This window comes from Miniopterus natalensis, chromosome 4 (assembly GCF_054644295.1).
Source record: "Miniopterus natalensis isolate mMinNat1 chromosome 4, mMinNat1.hap1, whole genome shotgun sequence".
Classification (NCBI taxonomy): domain Eukaryota; kingdom Metazoa; phylum Chordata; class Mammalia; order Chiroptera; family Miniopteridae; genus Miniopterus; species Miniopterus natalensis.
In genome coordinates, this window is record NC_142084.1 from 53,954,601 (window position 1) to 53,970,793 (window position 16,193).

Genomic DNA, 16,193 nt, shown 5'->3' on the forward strand with positions numbered 1-16,193 from the left:
AGAAGATCCACAAAAACCTAGCTGTATTCTGCCGCAGATAAACTTGGAACAAGATGACTAGGCTTTTGTGGATACTTACTGCTGGGGATTTAGCTTTTCACATGCATACTGCAACTAGCCCTGGTTTGTGTGGGACACCTTCCCGTTCCTCAGTATCCTAATGCAAGGAATGAAAATGAGACAAAAGGCTCAAAAGGCAGTTCCATACACACATAATATTATGAAGAAGCAAACAGCTCTGTTTCCCTAAACTATATGAAAGGCCTTCCCTCAGCAGGACGGCTGCCTGGCGAGCTCTTGTATTAGGCCCATTTTGCTTCAGCAGCCTCCTAATTATATGCATGACTGGGCAGAAGTTTGCAGAACACAAACCACTTTGGAACCCATAAGCCTGTCACCAGCTCATATCAGAAAGGTGTTTCTCTACCTTTGCTCTTTGGGCCGAGTTTGAAATGAATGTTTAAGCCGTAATAAATGACACCCTCACTTACACGCTGGGGCGAGTCTGAGGTCGTAAATGTGCAATCTGGTCGGTGGGTCCCGCTGTGGGCCTCGGTCCCATTCCAGCAGCAGCAGCAGCAGCGCCCGGCGGTGTGGAGGCCAGGAGAGGGGGTGGGGGAAGAGGAGGGTTCATAGTCTGGTGTAAGGAAGAGACAGGGGGGCAAAAAGGAACAAAATATTTATTTACATCTTTTATGGAAGGTGGGAAGTAAAAGGAATCAGAAATCCATGGGAAAAGACTTTAATGGAATCCAAACAGAGCAGAACCAGCTGGCTGCCTAAGATGAAAGCTTCCTTTGAAAAAAAACCAACAACAACAAAAACAGCAAAACTCCTATCTTGCTCTCCCTTAAGATCTTAAAGCCACAGCAACTTTTTCCAGCAAACAGGTAAGGGAGGAGGGAAAGAAAAAAAACACACAACAAAACAACTGCATGTAATTTTAAGATTAATGAGACTTTTAAGTATAGACTTGGGCAAAAATCCAAATGCCTTTCAAGGGGGCAGCTATAATGTCATACTGCTTACTAGGAATTAATTTGTGATTGTTTCTGTAACCTGAAACTTAAACACAACACAAAACAATAGCTATAGCTGAAACCGTGCCTTCAGAAGAAAATTTCCTTTGATGCCTGGTCTCCAAAAAGCCCAAACAATAGCAAGCCACAATCACTGGGCTGTTGTTGCTACTTTTGCTGATTCTGTTCTTGACTATGCCAGCTTTTGAAATTTAGGACTATCAAGGCTGGTAATCTTTAACAAGTACACCAGTGAAAAGCTGCTGGTTCTTTTATGGGCACAGGCTAATGGGGTTCTGCCTACAGGATTCCATGCCTTTTGAAAATCAATGGGGCAATTGTTACCTTCTGATCTGCAAACCCCAGATAATTCTTTAGGGTCTGTATACTGAAACTCCTGGGAAAACAGGCACACAAAGCCCTGCCTGAACCCCCACCTTACCCTCCCTAAATCTTTGAACCACCACATGTAAAAACCGAATCAAAGAAGAAATGAGGAGTAAAGAATACACCTATGAAAGCATAAATGACTTGGACGCATCAGCATATTAATAAGAAAAACCCAATGACTTCTAAATATAGTTCCTAACATTTATGTCTATTTTTTGGAATAAAAATTTGAACCTCATCAACAACACTGACTTCATTTGCCTATTAACATACAGAGTTCCACAAACACAATAAACAGAATAGGAAAAAAATGTCACATTTCTAGACATACGTTGCAACTGTCTCACACATTATATTTTATTTAGTTTTGCTCAAGTGACTTTCTGGAAGGATTTTTTCCACACAGCAGCTGAAGTTGTTGCAGAACAGCCAGCGTGGAAATAAATGAGGCGTGGAGCTGCTCACGCAGCGCTAACCTGGACCAGGCAGAGGTCAGCTCAAAAGGTCAGAACTCCGTGGACGTTCCTCACGTTCTCCATACAAAACACGGCAGCGTGAAGATTTGTTACCGCTTTGGAATTTGCATAGACTTGGGCTTAGAGGTTTCAAACCCTTTAACCAGGAGAAGGTCAAGAATTCATTCCATTTGGTCTCCTTCCAGTGACAAAGTGGAGAGAAGTAAAGCTAATCCTTGGTAAAATGCTCAGCAAATGTGACCTGGGCAGTTCACGGGCAATGATACACCAGTGGTTTGACAGGTGAGATAACAAGTCTAGACTGTGCAGTGGATAATATACGGAGACTGTAAAATAACCACTTAACTGATTTCCACTTAAATCTCCCTAAGCCCAATCTCAAAGCAGCATGGCTGTGGAAAGGCAGAAGACAAATGGCACGTGCTCAACAGGAGCCCGGCAATAACCGCTCCCAGAAATTACTTAACACAGTACCGAAGACAAAGAACCAAAAAGCTCCATTTCACACTCTCCACAGATTTCCATTTTCAAGAGGAAAGGAAATTAAAATCACCCGCTGTATTTTAACGTATTAATATGGAGGCTGCATTAAACTGGTCCTAAGAAGAAAGAGGCAAGGATATCTACAGAACTAATAAAAACATGTTCACATTTTGTTAACAAAATGTAAAAAAAGAAAAGGTCATTGTTCGTAGTTAACAAACACAATAAACAAATGTTTCATGCACATTACTTTTACAAAGAATAAACAGTAGGCATTTGAAATATGGATAAAAGGATATTCCGAAAGATCCCAAAGGTTGTGCTTGAAACAGACAATCTTAATAAAATTGGGCAGGATTTTTCCCAATGCTGGGTTACCTATCTTTGGGGAAATATGCATACGGGTGTGCATGTGTATCCGTGGGCATATAAGCACACAGACAAAGACCAAGAGGGAAGGACTGATTAAAATCAGATTCCTAGATGTTGCTCAGCCCTGCGGGGTTGGTAAAATGATAGGGCTCTTGTGAGTCCAGGGCTGTGACAGACTAGGAAGCTCTGTGGGTTGCTTTATAAACAACCTCGACTGAAATGATCTGGTGATGTGGAAGTTCAAAAGGTAAGCCACTGTGTGTGTTGTGCTTCGGGCAGTTTGCTATCCTGCAAGACCTAACATTTCTACAGAGCAAACTGCGGCCTTCCATTCACCCAGAGCTGACCTGGAGACCTGCCTATTATTTCATAGCCCAGGCTGGCACAGCTCCAGAGGCCAAGATGCACTCTCCACCAGTAGGAAAAACCAAAAACAAAACCATCTATGGCCCTGCTAGGAGCATAGGTGACATTTTGCTAACAATATGTTGTTAACTTACTATTATACAGAACTAAATACCACACTTAAATGCCATGTTCACTAGACACGGCATGCTTACATTAATAGGGGCTTAAAAAGTGCTCATCACTTGCAGCTTTACGGAAATGCAGCAAGTCTGTATGATCAAAGTAAAGGTGTCCATAGCTATGGCCCAGGCCACAGAAATACCCATGTCAAAAACTCGGTATTATTATGATATGTGTTAAAAATTAGCTTCCTGCTTGTGCTTCTGTAGATTCAAACCTGTTTACCAGTATGTAGCAATGATGTGAGGCAAGAATGACTATTTCTGAATAACATTTAGCTCAAATACAGGACTTAGTGGTCAACTAATGTAAATTGGTCATATTTTGCATGTCCAGGTTCCCTTCTAGGACCCACTGATATTGAAAGAAAAGGCAGCTTTACATGGTAGAAGCATGGGCTTTGGGGTCAGAAAAACATAGATCTAACCCTGGCTCAGCCTTTTAAGGCCGTCCTCAATTCTTCTTTGTTAGAGTGAGCACCAGGAAAGAAGTGCCCTCTCTCAGAGTGGGCTGGATTCCAGGCCACTGACTGCCGCATTCGCTACTGGATGTTGTGAGTGGAAAGTTCAATTACTAGGTGTGAGACCTCTTCTCTGTCGGTGCTCTCTCACCTGTCGCACTTTCATGGAACTAGTCCAGACAGTGGCTAAATGATCTGGACTTGACTAAGGACAGAGGACACGGTCCATTTGGCCCTGCTAGGAGCCTTTTGGTTTGGGTTTAATATATACAGCAACCAGTACAATCATCTGTCCAGTGAGCTAAATATAGCTAGGACTTCAAACCTTAGTAAGAAAGGCATTCTCATCAGGCACTGGGATTGACCCAGTATCAAAACCCTGACATCTGTAATTGAGTACTGAAATTATATTTCTTCCCTGATTTCTTGCTTTATACTTTAAATTCCAACTCCCATTAAAAGAAATATATTTTTTAATTTATATTTTTATTATTTATTTTTTTTATTGAATTTTGGGGGGTGACATTGGTTAATAAAATTATATAGGTTTCAGGTGTACAATTCGGTAATACATCATCTGTATATTGTATTGTATTTTCACCTCCCAAAGTCAAGTCTCTTTCCATCACTAGTGATGCCCCCTTTATACTCTTTTAACTCCCCCCACTCCCCTTTCCCTCTGGTAATCACCATATTGTTGTCTGTATCCATGAAAATTTTTTTCGCTTAATCCCATCACTTTATTCACACAGCACCCCCAAACCCCTCCCCTCTGACGGCTGTCAGTCTGTTCTCTGTATCAAAGAGTCTGTTTCTATTTTGTTAGTTTATTTTGCTCATCAGATTCCACATGTAAGTGAAATCATATGGTATTTGACTGGGTTATTTTACTTAGCATAATATTCTCCAGGTCCATCCATGCTGTCATGAAAGGTAAGATTTCCTTCTTTTTTATGGCTGACTAGTATTCCATTGTATAAGCGTACCATAGCTTTTTAATCCACTCATCTACTGATGGGCACACTTGGGCTGCTTCCAAATCCTGGCTATTGTAAATAATGCTGCAGTGAACACAGAGGCTTAAACCAGGGCTGAGGACTGCAGGTCAGTTTATCAGTAAAGTACTTTACACTGGAGTTTTAGGTACAAGATCAATGGACAATGAAGGGCTCATTTTCTTTCCAGCTGCCCCTTATGTGTGCACCTCCCCAAATTATAAAGTGACTGAAGGATGAACTTTGGGCATTTCTGTATCCTTTGGGAAAATACCACTTACTATCCCCCAATCCCATCATTGTTTCTTTATAAATCTGATTTCCAATCAACCCACTTTCAACCCTACACATTGGGCTCTCTGAACAGTCTTTCTGTGTACCGGACACAGACACATGTGCACTGGCTGATGATGAAACAGGCCCAGATGCTGCGAGGTCGAACTCCCCCAGTCAGCAGTGTTAACCAATTTCAGCAGCATCACCATCTGCATAAGGCGGTGTTGTACAATTATCTGAGTATTTTGCTTTATTTTTTATGACAATGAGTAGGAAGCAGAAAAATGAAAGTGCTGACACTAGTGATTAAAAAAAAATAACTCTGGTGTCAGAATCCAATAAAATTAAGATAAAGATGGAAAGGAGTGAGTGAGTGAGTCTTTGGTCTCAGGTAGACACTCATTGTAATTAAGCTAGTCAACTGTGGGTACATCTATGATAAAAAAAAAAAATTAAAGAATATATTTAAAAATGCAAGAAATCAATGCTTAGAAGATTATGTCTAAAGGGGAAGGCAGAATTAACAACGTGGTAATTTTTTAAAAAATCTCTTCAGGCCCTGGCCGGTGTCATTCAGTTGGTTGAGCATTGTCCCATGCACCAAGAGGTCGCTGGTTCGATTCCCAGTCACAGCACATACCTGGGTTGTGGGCTCCATCCCCAGTAAGGGGCGTACAGTTTCTCTCTCATCGATGCTTTTCTCTCTCTCCCTCTCCCTTCCTCTCTCTGAAATCAGTAATTAAAAAAAGAATCTCTTCAGGAATGGAATTTTGCTCACCAATTGTGTATTTATCATTCTTCAGTTGATTCATAAGAAGAGATACCTATACTAGTTAACTGGCTTTGCATAAATTACAACAGGTCCCCAGGCCTCAATCTATGGACCTGTGAGATGGAGTTATAATTAGAAACAGTTTAGGTGAGCTGCCTTTCCAGTCCCGAGCCCAACAGAAGCTCAGTAAATGGCAGCTACTGTTGTGATTCATGAGACAGGGAAAGCAGAGAGACTGCCTTACTCATCCCTGTGCCACTCTCACCTCGCTTTGCAGGCAGAGATAGCAGATCCTCAATGAGTGTTTCACGAATGAGAAAACATGCTGTGTCTCTGCCCCCTTAGAACAACGTGCTATGGATCAAAAGGCCTCAGTTCCTGAGATGCTGGAGTCCTTTTCTGCTGTTGCTATGACAGTGTTGGCCGTATCCTATCCCTCATGCTGATTTTCAGAACTCCTGCCAATTCCAAAGACTCTACTTCTTCCTCTCAAACTGCCAGGGTTGCAGTCCCATCCTTCCACTTCCAGAGGCGTTCCCTGATCCCATCCACTGCAGTAAATTCTGTTTAGTCTCTACCGCGGGCTACAATGAATTAATTACATGTTGGCTATTCTGAGAACCTGACATCATTTAATTTTGTTTCTTTAAACACTGTGTGTGTGTGTAAAATAAAAACCACTTAGGGTTACAGCTTTTTGTAATGCAATCTGTTTATAGGTTGGCTATAGGCTATATTTGGCCTTTATTGACCTGGGCACCCTGTTACATCTTAGAGCTAAACACCTCTCAGCTGGCACAGAGGATCAGGAATTATGAACCACTTGTTTAAAGAGTCCTTCTGCCACTGTACAGAAGATATAAGACTAAGATCTTCATCTTCCTCCCCTCAAAAAATTAGCTGGGAAAAACCCTCACTACTATTAATAGACTGATGTCTGAATTAGATAGATGTAATAACAGTTTGTTCCTAAGATTAGGTATTTAACATTTTAACAGTTCCATGTGAGATGTATGAAACAATATGTTCATAACTTCATTTGGCATAAAAAATGAAAAGTCTCAATTCATAAAAAGTACTAGAAATAACTTTCATGTTCTATTCTAGTGGTGGCATTTATTACCTATAAATCCATGCCATGAAAAGCACAGTTTCCTTCCTACAGGGCTGCACACTATTGCTGCGATGCTGCTCAAAGTCTCAGGAAATACTTCAAATTTCAAAAAAGGATACTGGCCATGATTAATGAGAGATGCAAAGGGCACAAGCTCCTGAGAATTTTATCCATTTAAACCTAACATATTAAATGCAAAACATTTCTGCCAACCCACCAGGGACTTCGAGATCTAGACATCTCTTGGGATGACAGATACGTCTGTTTATAATTAGTTTTTCATTAAGTGAAACAGGCACAGTAGACATACCATTTAATAAACCTTCCTTTTGCTTAACATGCAAGCTTTTTCATGGAATCCTAGGATGAAATCGCTGAATGGAATGTAAATTAATTTTTGTATGTTCCTTCTCTCTTGTGACCTGTCCCATTGATTTGCCCAGAGTGTGCCTCTAGCTAAGAGCAACTGGCCATTTACTATATCATAAAGTTTTTAGCTCACAAGGGGTGAAACTCAGCCAGTTCTGTCTTTTCCACTAATTCATTTTTCTAAGATCAGGGAAGTCAGTTGTTGTTTTTTCCCATTAAGAAATCAAGTTAGAATTTTCCATGGGAAGTAGTTATCTAGAAATGAGAATGCCAACTGGTTGTGAAAATGTTGGGGTGGGAAGGGAAGGAAGGAAAGGAGGGTACTCTGCGGAGATGAGAGGGTAGACTGATTATGGAACTTGGCTCCAGTCAAAATCCCCAGGGGCTACCAGAATCTCAGGGAAACCACATGTCAGTAAGTTAGATTTTCACCTTCTACCCAGGTGTATCATTGCAACTAACCCTCCCACACCAAATGCTGGTACTATCAAGAAAGTTATAATTGTTCTGGGAACATAAAAAATACCTTTAATCTTTTCCTAGAACATCATGATCATCATCTTCATTATTAATATTATTTTAATCCTCACTCGAGGGTACTTTTTCCATTGCTTTTTCAGAGAGAGTGGAAGGGGTGGGGAGAGAGAGAGAGAAACATCAATGCAAGAGAGACACATCGATTCGTTGCCTCCCGCACACACCCTGACCAGGGTCGGGGATCCGGCCTGCAACCAAGGTACGTGCCCTTTGCCAGAATCGAACCCAGGACTCTTAGTCTGTGGGCTGAGCAAAACCAGCTAGGGCAAGAATATTGTTATTATTTTTTAATTGATTTGAGAGAGAGAGAGGAAGGGAGAAAAAGAGAGAGAGAAACATTGATCAGTTGCCCCTGGTATGCACCTTGACCAGAGACAGAACCCACAAACTAGGTATGTGCCCTAACTGGAATTGAACCCACAACCTTTTGGTGGATGGGACGACACTCCAACCAAATGAACCACTAGGCCAGGGCATAACCAGAACATTATTAACTTCCATTTAAATACAAGAACATGCTTAACTCTATAAAATATTTTCAAAAGTCTGAGTCAAGCTAGGTAATGACTGCATTTATTCATATCCCACCTAGTTTCAAAGTCAGTTTTCAGTCATTTATAAAATGTATCAAGACAAATATAAAAGAAGTAAAATGAGGCAAAAGGAAAATGAGGACAATAAAACTCGACGGAGCCAACATTTTGACTAATAATGTTGTGAGGTCCCAGCTAGAGAAGGGTACCAATCTGGCCCTAAGCATTCTAACAGAGGGAAATATAATCTTTATAACATATATAAAATCCACAACCTAAAAACAAACCAGCTGCTCAGAGGCCTCGCTATATTCCTGGTACAGAGCAGAGAAAAACATGTCCCTCCAGGCATTCTTAGAGCAAACCAATGGCACATGCCACAGGCCCACCTTGAAACTGTCCTCAGTAGAAGCCACTAACAAGATCAGTAACAGCCATCCCTCTCTACATTCTAGGCATGGTGCTAACTCTACGAAGCAGGTACAATTGGTCTCATTTTACAGGTAAGGACACAGAGGTTTAAAGAGGCCAAGTAATTTTTCATGTTCATATAACAAATAAGTGGCTGAACTGGGCTTCCAAGCCAGGCCTGTGCCCCCATCACTGGGCCACACAATTTCTCTGAAAGCATCATAGCCAGGTGAGATTTGGTAAAATAATTTATAGGGGTGGGATCCACTGGGGACATCTGATTTAGTGATCTCTTCTATTCTCATTCAACTTTGCACTGAAACAATCTGAAAGTATGAGCCAAGGCACTGGCCTGGATGAGAGATGTCTCACAATAGCTGGTTCCTTGCCGTTCAATTGCCTGTACAAATTTTAGGAAACAGGGATTTAACTATTGTGTTTCTGCTACCTGAGGTTGCATTTGCTTGTTTCTCCCCTTTTAATTTTCTCTCCAGAGTGTTCTTCTTTTATCTATCTCCCTTGGCTGCCAAGATTCTTCCTATTAATTTCCCCCATTAGGATGTTTTAAAGCAATTAGTGTTTAGATTCTGTTTGCAGGATGCTATGTTTGCAGAAAGAAAATCAACACAATCTAAGGGCTCTTCCAAGGCAGCAGGGACCTCTGGGCAGCCATGACTATGGTTATACCAATAGAAAACAAGAAACTAGAAGGTGAATTGTAAATGTAGAGATTTAAAATCGACTTATCATGTGACTAAGGAAAATCATTTAGCCTTAGGGATCCCAGCTTCCTCAGTATTTCCAATAGTTTCAGGCCACTGATCCTTGCTGTTAAAAACTTTGGCAGGCTGCAGGCAAAAGAGTTTCTAATTTTTTTGTAAGATTAACAGAGATAATAGATAAAAGATAGGAAACACACCCCATCAAGCAAGAGTCATGTAAACTGCAGGTGTTAGGAGGTGGAGTGTGCCAGATGAACGTGACTAATACCTGAGAGAGAAACAGAGACGGGAGAAACTATACTCACTCCAAGCGCCGCTGTGTAGGGAACATCTGATGGGAATGTGAACGAAGGGCCAGTTGTCACTGGGCTGCTTGGGGGTGGGGTCACAATTAAGCCAGTGGTACTTATATGAACCTGCCAAGAAAAGAAAAGTTAACAAAACGACTATATTTAATATAATAGATTATACCAGCTAACCCTGGGGAAGGCAGGTAAAAATTTTTTTTAAATCTGTAGTTTCTATTATTTTTAGAAGGCAGAATCCCTTTCAGTTTATTCAACCCCAATTTACTGCTTTCCTAATTTGTATTAAGACACTAGGAAGTCCCGTGATAAACACTGGTCACTATGATCTTTTACATACAGAATTCAACTGCAGCTGTCTTTAATAGTAACATGCCGCCTCACTTGGGATGCCACCGTCAATCAAACCGGCTTTTCAGATGGTCAGGCCTTTGCCCCACTAGCCTACTAACAATTTCCCTGAAAAAGCCGTTGAAATGGGTTGTAGCTGAATACTCACCTATCAATGTTAAATCTATATGAAATGCTCAAGGTGTTTTGCTATTTTCAGAATCACTTTCATGATTTCTACGTTTCAGTGGGGGCACATAATTAAAATGCAGCTGCCTACACATGCCTATAGCAGGCTATTACTTTTAAAGCTTTATGGGAATGATGTCAAGCCAAATTAGCCGTTTTCACAGTGTCTTATCCATGATACTACCTAAGATTAATTTACTAGAAAGAAACTGAGTTATTCAGGTCAGTTCATTGCCTGTGTTCGGTTACTCGATCACTTTCAGTTGAGTTGCACATTGGGTCTGACTGCAGAGTGCAATGGTGTTAATTGATGCTGCTGAACCAGGGATGTGGGCTCCTGCAAGAACGAGGTTTCTCCTTCACTCTTAAAGAAATGTGCTTGGCTGGTACCTTGTGTCCCCATGGAAACAATGCTATACCAGAAATGCTAGGCCTTTTGTAATAAAAACTTAATCCCAAGCATAGTTTCCTCAATTCCCATAAATTAAGAAAAAGATTATCAGGACAAAGAAAAGCTCAGAGATTAGTTAGTTCCCAGAGGGCCTGAAGGAACTTTCAGTTTCCCACCAGCTTAGCCCCTGCCAAGGCTGGGAGAGTCAGCATCCCAGCATCTAATTATTTCCACCAATAAATCTGTGTTGTATATGTAACCCAGTCCTAAAATCACTTCTGTACCTGTTAGCTCATAGATTGATTGAACCTGAGCAGATTCAAAGGGTGCCACTAACAAGAGTTTCTCTTCAAACCCTCATTTTCTGTCTCTTCTGTGAATCAAAGTCTATTTCTAATCAATTTGTAATGGGAAGCACACTGGTTTTTCATTCTTGAAATAAAACATAATGGCCTTCAGCTACTTTATCCAATAAATCTTTTTATATACACACTCCAAGGGCATCTATGAGTGGGCACCACACAAATGATGGGAATCTTTCTTAGGAGATACAATGAAGTTCACTTCAAAGCGTGCAGCATTATCCAGAAACCTTTGGGGGCTGAAAAAAGCCCACCAAAATACAGCTTCCTGGGCCTGACTCTACCAATACCTAAAAGAGACCTCAAGATTGACTGACGTTTCCCTAAAAGCCCCAGACTGGGAGTCAGGATAACAAGCTGCTAATAAGCTTATGGTCTAGAACAAGTGAGTCACTTTATGTCTCTGGACCCTGGCAAGGAGCTGGACCAGAGGTTCCCTAAGGTCTCTGCCAGTACAGATACAGCAGTGAAGCACCAAACATCAGAAACTTGCAAGCATCAGTTCAGCACGGAGCCGCTCCTAGCACTGGAGTAAAGTAAGAAGGGTCACCAGAGGGTGACGAAAAGCAGAAGAAAGGTGGCTGCGGGGGGGCATGTCCAGAATAAATGCCCCATGTAGGGACAACCTGACTCTATGCTATGCTCACTCTTTTCTCATGAAACTGCAGATTAGGTTGGCCTCCCTACCAGACAGGGCTATGCAGGGGAGGAGGTGGGGAAAGCAAATGGGAACAAGTGGGTGGATTTTCTCGCCTCCCCTGAAGCCACTGGCAATACAAAAGTGCCACAAAAACTTACTACTATGAATCACTCCTCCAGCTGGCAGAGGCCAAAAAGTATCTTGGGTGTGGCCAGAGGAGCAGACACAATGTCTTGGCTGCTTGTAGCTTCACGTGCTTTTACAGGTGTCAGTTACAGACATCTGTGCACATCTGTCTTGGGGACCCACCTGGACAGCAGTTCAGCCTCCACTCAATAGTTACCAAATAAAACAGCAAGCAAGCCCTTGCCCCTTTCTTCAGTTCATTCCCCCATCCGGTTGCCTGGAGTTTGTAATTGGCCATCTAGAAACATGAGGACAAGGACCTAACCCCATGGCGAAAAGGTGAGCTGGAGGCACCGTCGCACCAGCACCAAACTACCTATATGTGGATCTCGCTTGGGTGAGAGAAAAACATTCACTTCTTCTTTTAAAATTTTTAAAAAAGATTTTTTATTGATTTTTAGAGACATAGGAAGGGAGAGGGAGAAGGGAAGAGAAACATCAATGTGAGTGAGAGCGGAACATTGATGGGCTCCCTCCTGCATGCCCCCTACCAGGGATTGAGCCTGCAACCTGGGCATGTGCCCTGACCAGGAACTGAACTGGCAACCTTACAGGACATGGGGTGATACCCAACCAACTGAGCCACACCAGCCAAGGCAAACACTCACTTCTTTAGGCCCCTTATGTTTGATTTTTTTAATAAATGCAACCAAATTTAATTACGGAAAAGCAAGACAGAAGAAATCAAGCCAATAGCAAGAGACACACTCAGCCATGGGCCTCTGTCAAATTTAGTGAGAGGTCCTTTCTGGGCAGAAAGAAGAGCCCTATTTTATTTTATTTTTTTAATATAGCTTTATTGATTTCCAAGAGAGAACAGTAGAGATATCAATGATGAGAGAGAGTCATTGATCGGCTGCCTCCTGCATGCCCCAAACTGGGGAATGAGCCCACAGCTCGGGCATGTGCCTTGATGGGGAATCGAACCGCGATCTCCTGTATCCTAGGTCCAAGCTCAACCATTGAGTCACACCCAGCCGGGCAGAAGAGCCCTATTTTAAAGCTTCACAAGCCCCATATTTCCATCTCCACTCATCTCCATGGTTAGGAAGGTGCTTGCCTGTCACATATGCTACATGTACTCACTTCTCTATTGTGGACTGTGGTTCCTTCCAATGTACACAGAACCCCAGACAAGTAGTGTTTTCTATAAACCTAGGTGGGAGAAACCAGGCAGCACTTCAAACATCTCCCATCCTCTTCTAGAAATAACTTCTCCCCGAGGCAACACGTTACCACTGCAAACAGGACGAATGAGAATGTGGGAGGAGGGTGGAATGGTTGAGGCGGAAAGTGTTTTAATGGAACACAGAACGAGCCTTGTTTCCTAAGCTACTCAAACCAAAACAAAAATAGCTCTACCTTTATAGTCTTCATTCCCAGCTCTATCGTGGCAGCGTCAGGCATGCTCACACCTGACTGCCGAGTTCTCTACAAAAGATACAAACACTAAGTTTATCTTCCTTTCTAATTTTCTCTCCTGCCAAGATTACCGTCCATTCTTCTAAAGCAACTCCCACTGTGAGCTGCCATTATTCTTAGCAGAAACTTATCTTTTATTTCAAGGATACATCACTGTGCAAATGTTGCTAGGTCACAAAATAAAAAACACACTCAAGTGACTCGGTTTTCTATTAGTGAATTGCCACCTTTACTAGCCTCCTACGTCAGAACCTAATTCAAAAACCTTCAGTTTGGAACCTTTCCAGAGGAACCTCACTTGGTACTTGGTGCTCTGATCTACAGTCTCTTTTTCATACAGTATAATTAGTGACGTGTAAAATAGCACAGTTCTCCTCTCTACCCATTTTTCAAGTGACTCATTCACTCAACAAATAGTTCTTGAGTACTTATTGTATGTCTGACATTTGGGACATATCAGTGAACAAAACAAAGACTTCTGCCCTCATCGCCCTCATGTTCTAGTACAGGGGTGTGTGTGTGTCCCCTACTTCCCTCAGAATTTCAAAAGCTTCATGGCCCTATCACCTAAAACACATTGACAAACCGCAATCCCATTCACAGAGTGCAAGCATTTAACTCACAACCTACGGTCTGAATCTAAAGAAGCAGGGGCAAATAAATGAGTCTGAGAGAAAATAATTTTTAACACTTTTAGCAAGGAATACCAAAAACTATGGTCGGTATTTACTCTGTGGTCCAAAATAGATACTTATTCAACTGTGTGGGTGTCCTGAGCGCAAGGACTATGTGTTTGTTGGCTTCTTTCTTTTTCTAAATTTTTATTTATTGATTTGAGAGCGAGAGAGGGAGAGAGAGAAGCATTGATTTGTTGTTTTACTTATTGATGCAGTCATTGGTTGATTCTTGTATGTGCCCTACCCGAGGAGGGAACTCACAACTTTGGTGTATCTGGACGATACTCTAACCAACTGAGCTACCCAGCCAGGGCTGTTGGCTTCTTTCTTTCTTTCTTTCCTTTAAGGGAAAATAATTTATTTTCATGCATTTAAAATACAAAAACAAAAAACACCACAGCTATAAATATTATAGAGTAGAATATAAAATCTGCATCAATTTTTAAAATAAAACATGAGACTTGAAAGAAATTTCTCCCACTTGTGGCGGGCTACTTTGGACTAGGCTCTCTGGCCTTCGGGCTGAGAAACACACAGCTGTCATTTAATTGGGTAACTACAGGAGGGCCACAGCTCCGCTCAGGTTGCAGTCCAGAGTTAAGATCTAAAATAGGGAAGTCCTACATCTTATTTTGTTGAGTATACACAGCTCCATGAAGAACCTCCAATAAGGTACCCAATAAAAGTTTGCCAAATGAATGAATTAACGTTCCCAATCATCTTGAGCATTTTTATTAACACAAGAATAATATGCAGCTATTTTTTAAGGCAGTACAAAGTCTTGATGAAATAATGAGCTTTTAAAAAATGCTGGGCCAATTTCTAACCTAAATTAAATGTTTCTTCACATCTTTTTTCTATAACTCTGACTGGGAAGCCCAAATATCAGGGTAAGTTACACAGATGAAGGCAACTGCAGACTTCATGAGTTTCAACCACAGCATCTTCAGTTTGGATGGAGATCAAGTTTTAGTTGGCAAGATCTCCCAAAGCAGCTTTCTGTAAAACTGAGTGATCGCTTAGTGAAACTGGTATTATTTAAATCATCTTATAATTTCTGATCTTTCCTTTAAGAATGACTGTATAGCTCTGGGTTGATACACTCAAGTCATTTCTCCTTTCTCCATTTTTCCACCTACAAAATGAGAAAGTCTTTGAAACTCCCCAGGAAAGCGACTACCTTCTGAAGGCTAAAATAAACAATATTTTTCAGCTGGTGAGCAAACACGCTTGTGACCAGATCGTTTTGTGGCCAGCCTCTTTTCATCCCCTTTGGATGACGTACCTGAGAGGGGGCACTGCAGGAGAGCCCAGACAGCTCGCTGATCCGTGCGGCGGCCGTGGGGTTGCTGGAGCTGATGAGGACAGGGGGGCTGATCTCCATGGAGTGGCGGTTCTGGGACGCCTGGGAGGATTTGTTGGCCATGGTGAGGGACGTGAAGGAGTGTCGCTTTTTGGTGTTCTTCTTGGTGTCCGAGTGCTTTGGGGCAGTGCTGCTCTGAGCCGCTGCGGAGGTGCCTTCTCCGGCATCAGCTCCTGGCACAGGAGGCTTATCCCATTCTATCAGCTGCTTAGCAGCCGAGTTAAACTGCAAACCAACAAACCAACACGAGTTAGTTCTTAGGGCCTCACTGACATTTATTTTCAACACAGTTTTTTTTAATCCTCACCTGAGGATGTTTATTGATTTGGGGGAGGGGGAGGGAGGGAGGGAGGGAGGGAGGGCTCGGTTACCTCCCATATGTGCCCTGACTGGAAATTAAACCTGCAACCTTTTGGTGTACAGGACAACGCTCCAATCAACTGAGCCACCCAGCCATGGCTATTTTCAACACACTTTCACCCAAAATTTAACAAATCCCCACTTTAAAGTTTGCATATGCAAGTATGCTTTTTTCCCCCATGTGAGATACCTTTTCTCTCAATACTGGGATCTCATTGCAGTATCTACATCACAGACAGATGCTAAATCAAGAATGAACAATTCCAATGCAAGGCTGCCAAGGTTAAGAAAACTTTTTTCCCAAGAATCTTCAGAATATCTAATTTAAAAATTTGCCGTAAACAAACAAACATTTATTTCAGTTCATTGGTGAAATTTAAAGAGCAAGTAGAAAGGGTACGTTTGTCTGACTAAAGACTCTGTTGTCCAACGATGGCTGGGTATTTGCTCAAAGCACAACTGAACGTCAAAGGGGCAACTTAGGGGCTTGGTAAAAATGAGCAAGACGATG

At 41.9% G+C, this 16,193-nt stretch overlaps 1 protein-coding gene across 1 annotated transcript in view; it reads right to left on the reverse strand.

Moving 5' to 3' along the window:
- Positions 1 to 16,193, reverse strand: part of SH3RF1 (SH3 domain containing ring finger 1) — a 152,706-nt gene that overhangs the window by 23,904 nt on the left and 112,609 nt on the right. The window contains exons 5-7 of the mRNA XM_087816546.1: positions 15,245 to 15,547; positions 9,763 to 9,873; positions 492 to 637 (exon numbers count right to left, since the gene is read on the reverse strand). Of these exons, the coding sequence (XP_087672672.1) occupies positions 492 to 637; positions 9,763 to 9,873; positions 15,245 to 15,547 (560 nt within the window). The remainder of the gene's footprint in view (positions 1 to 491; positions 638 to 9,762; positions 9,874 to 15,244; positions 15,548 to 16,193) is intronic.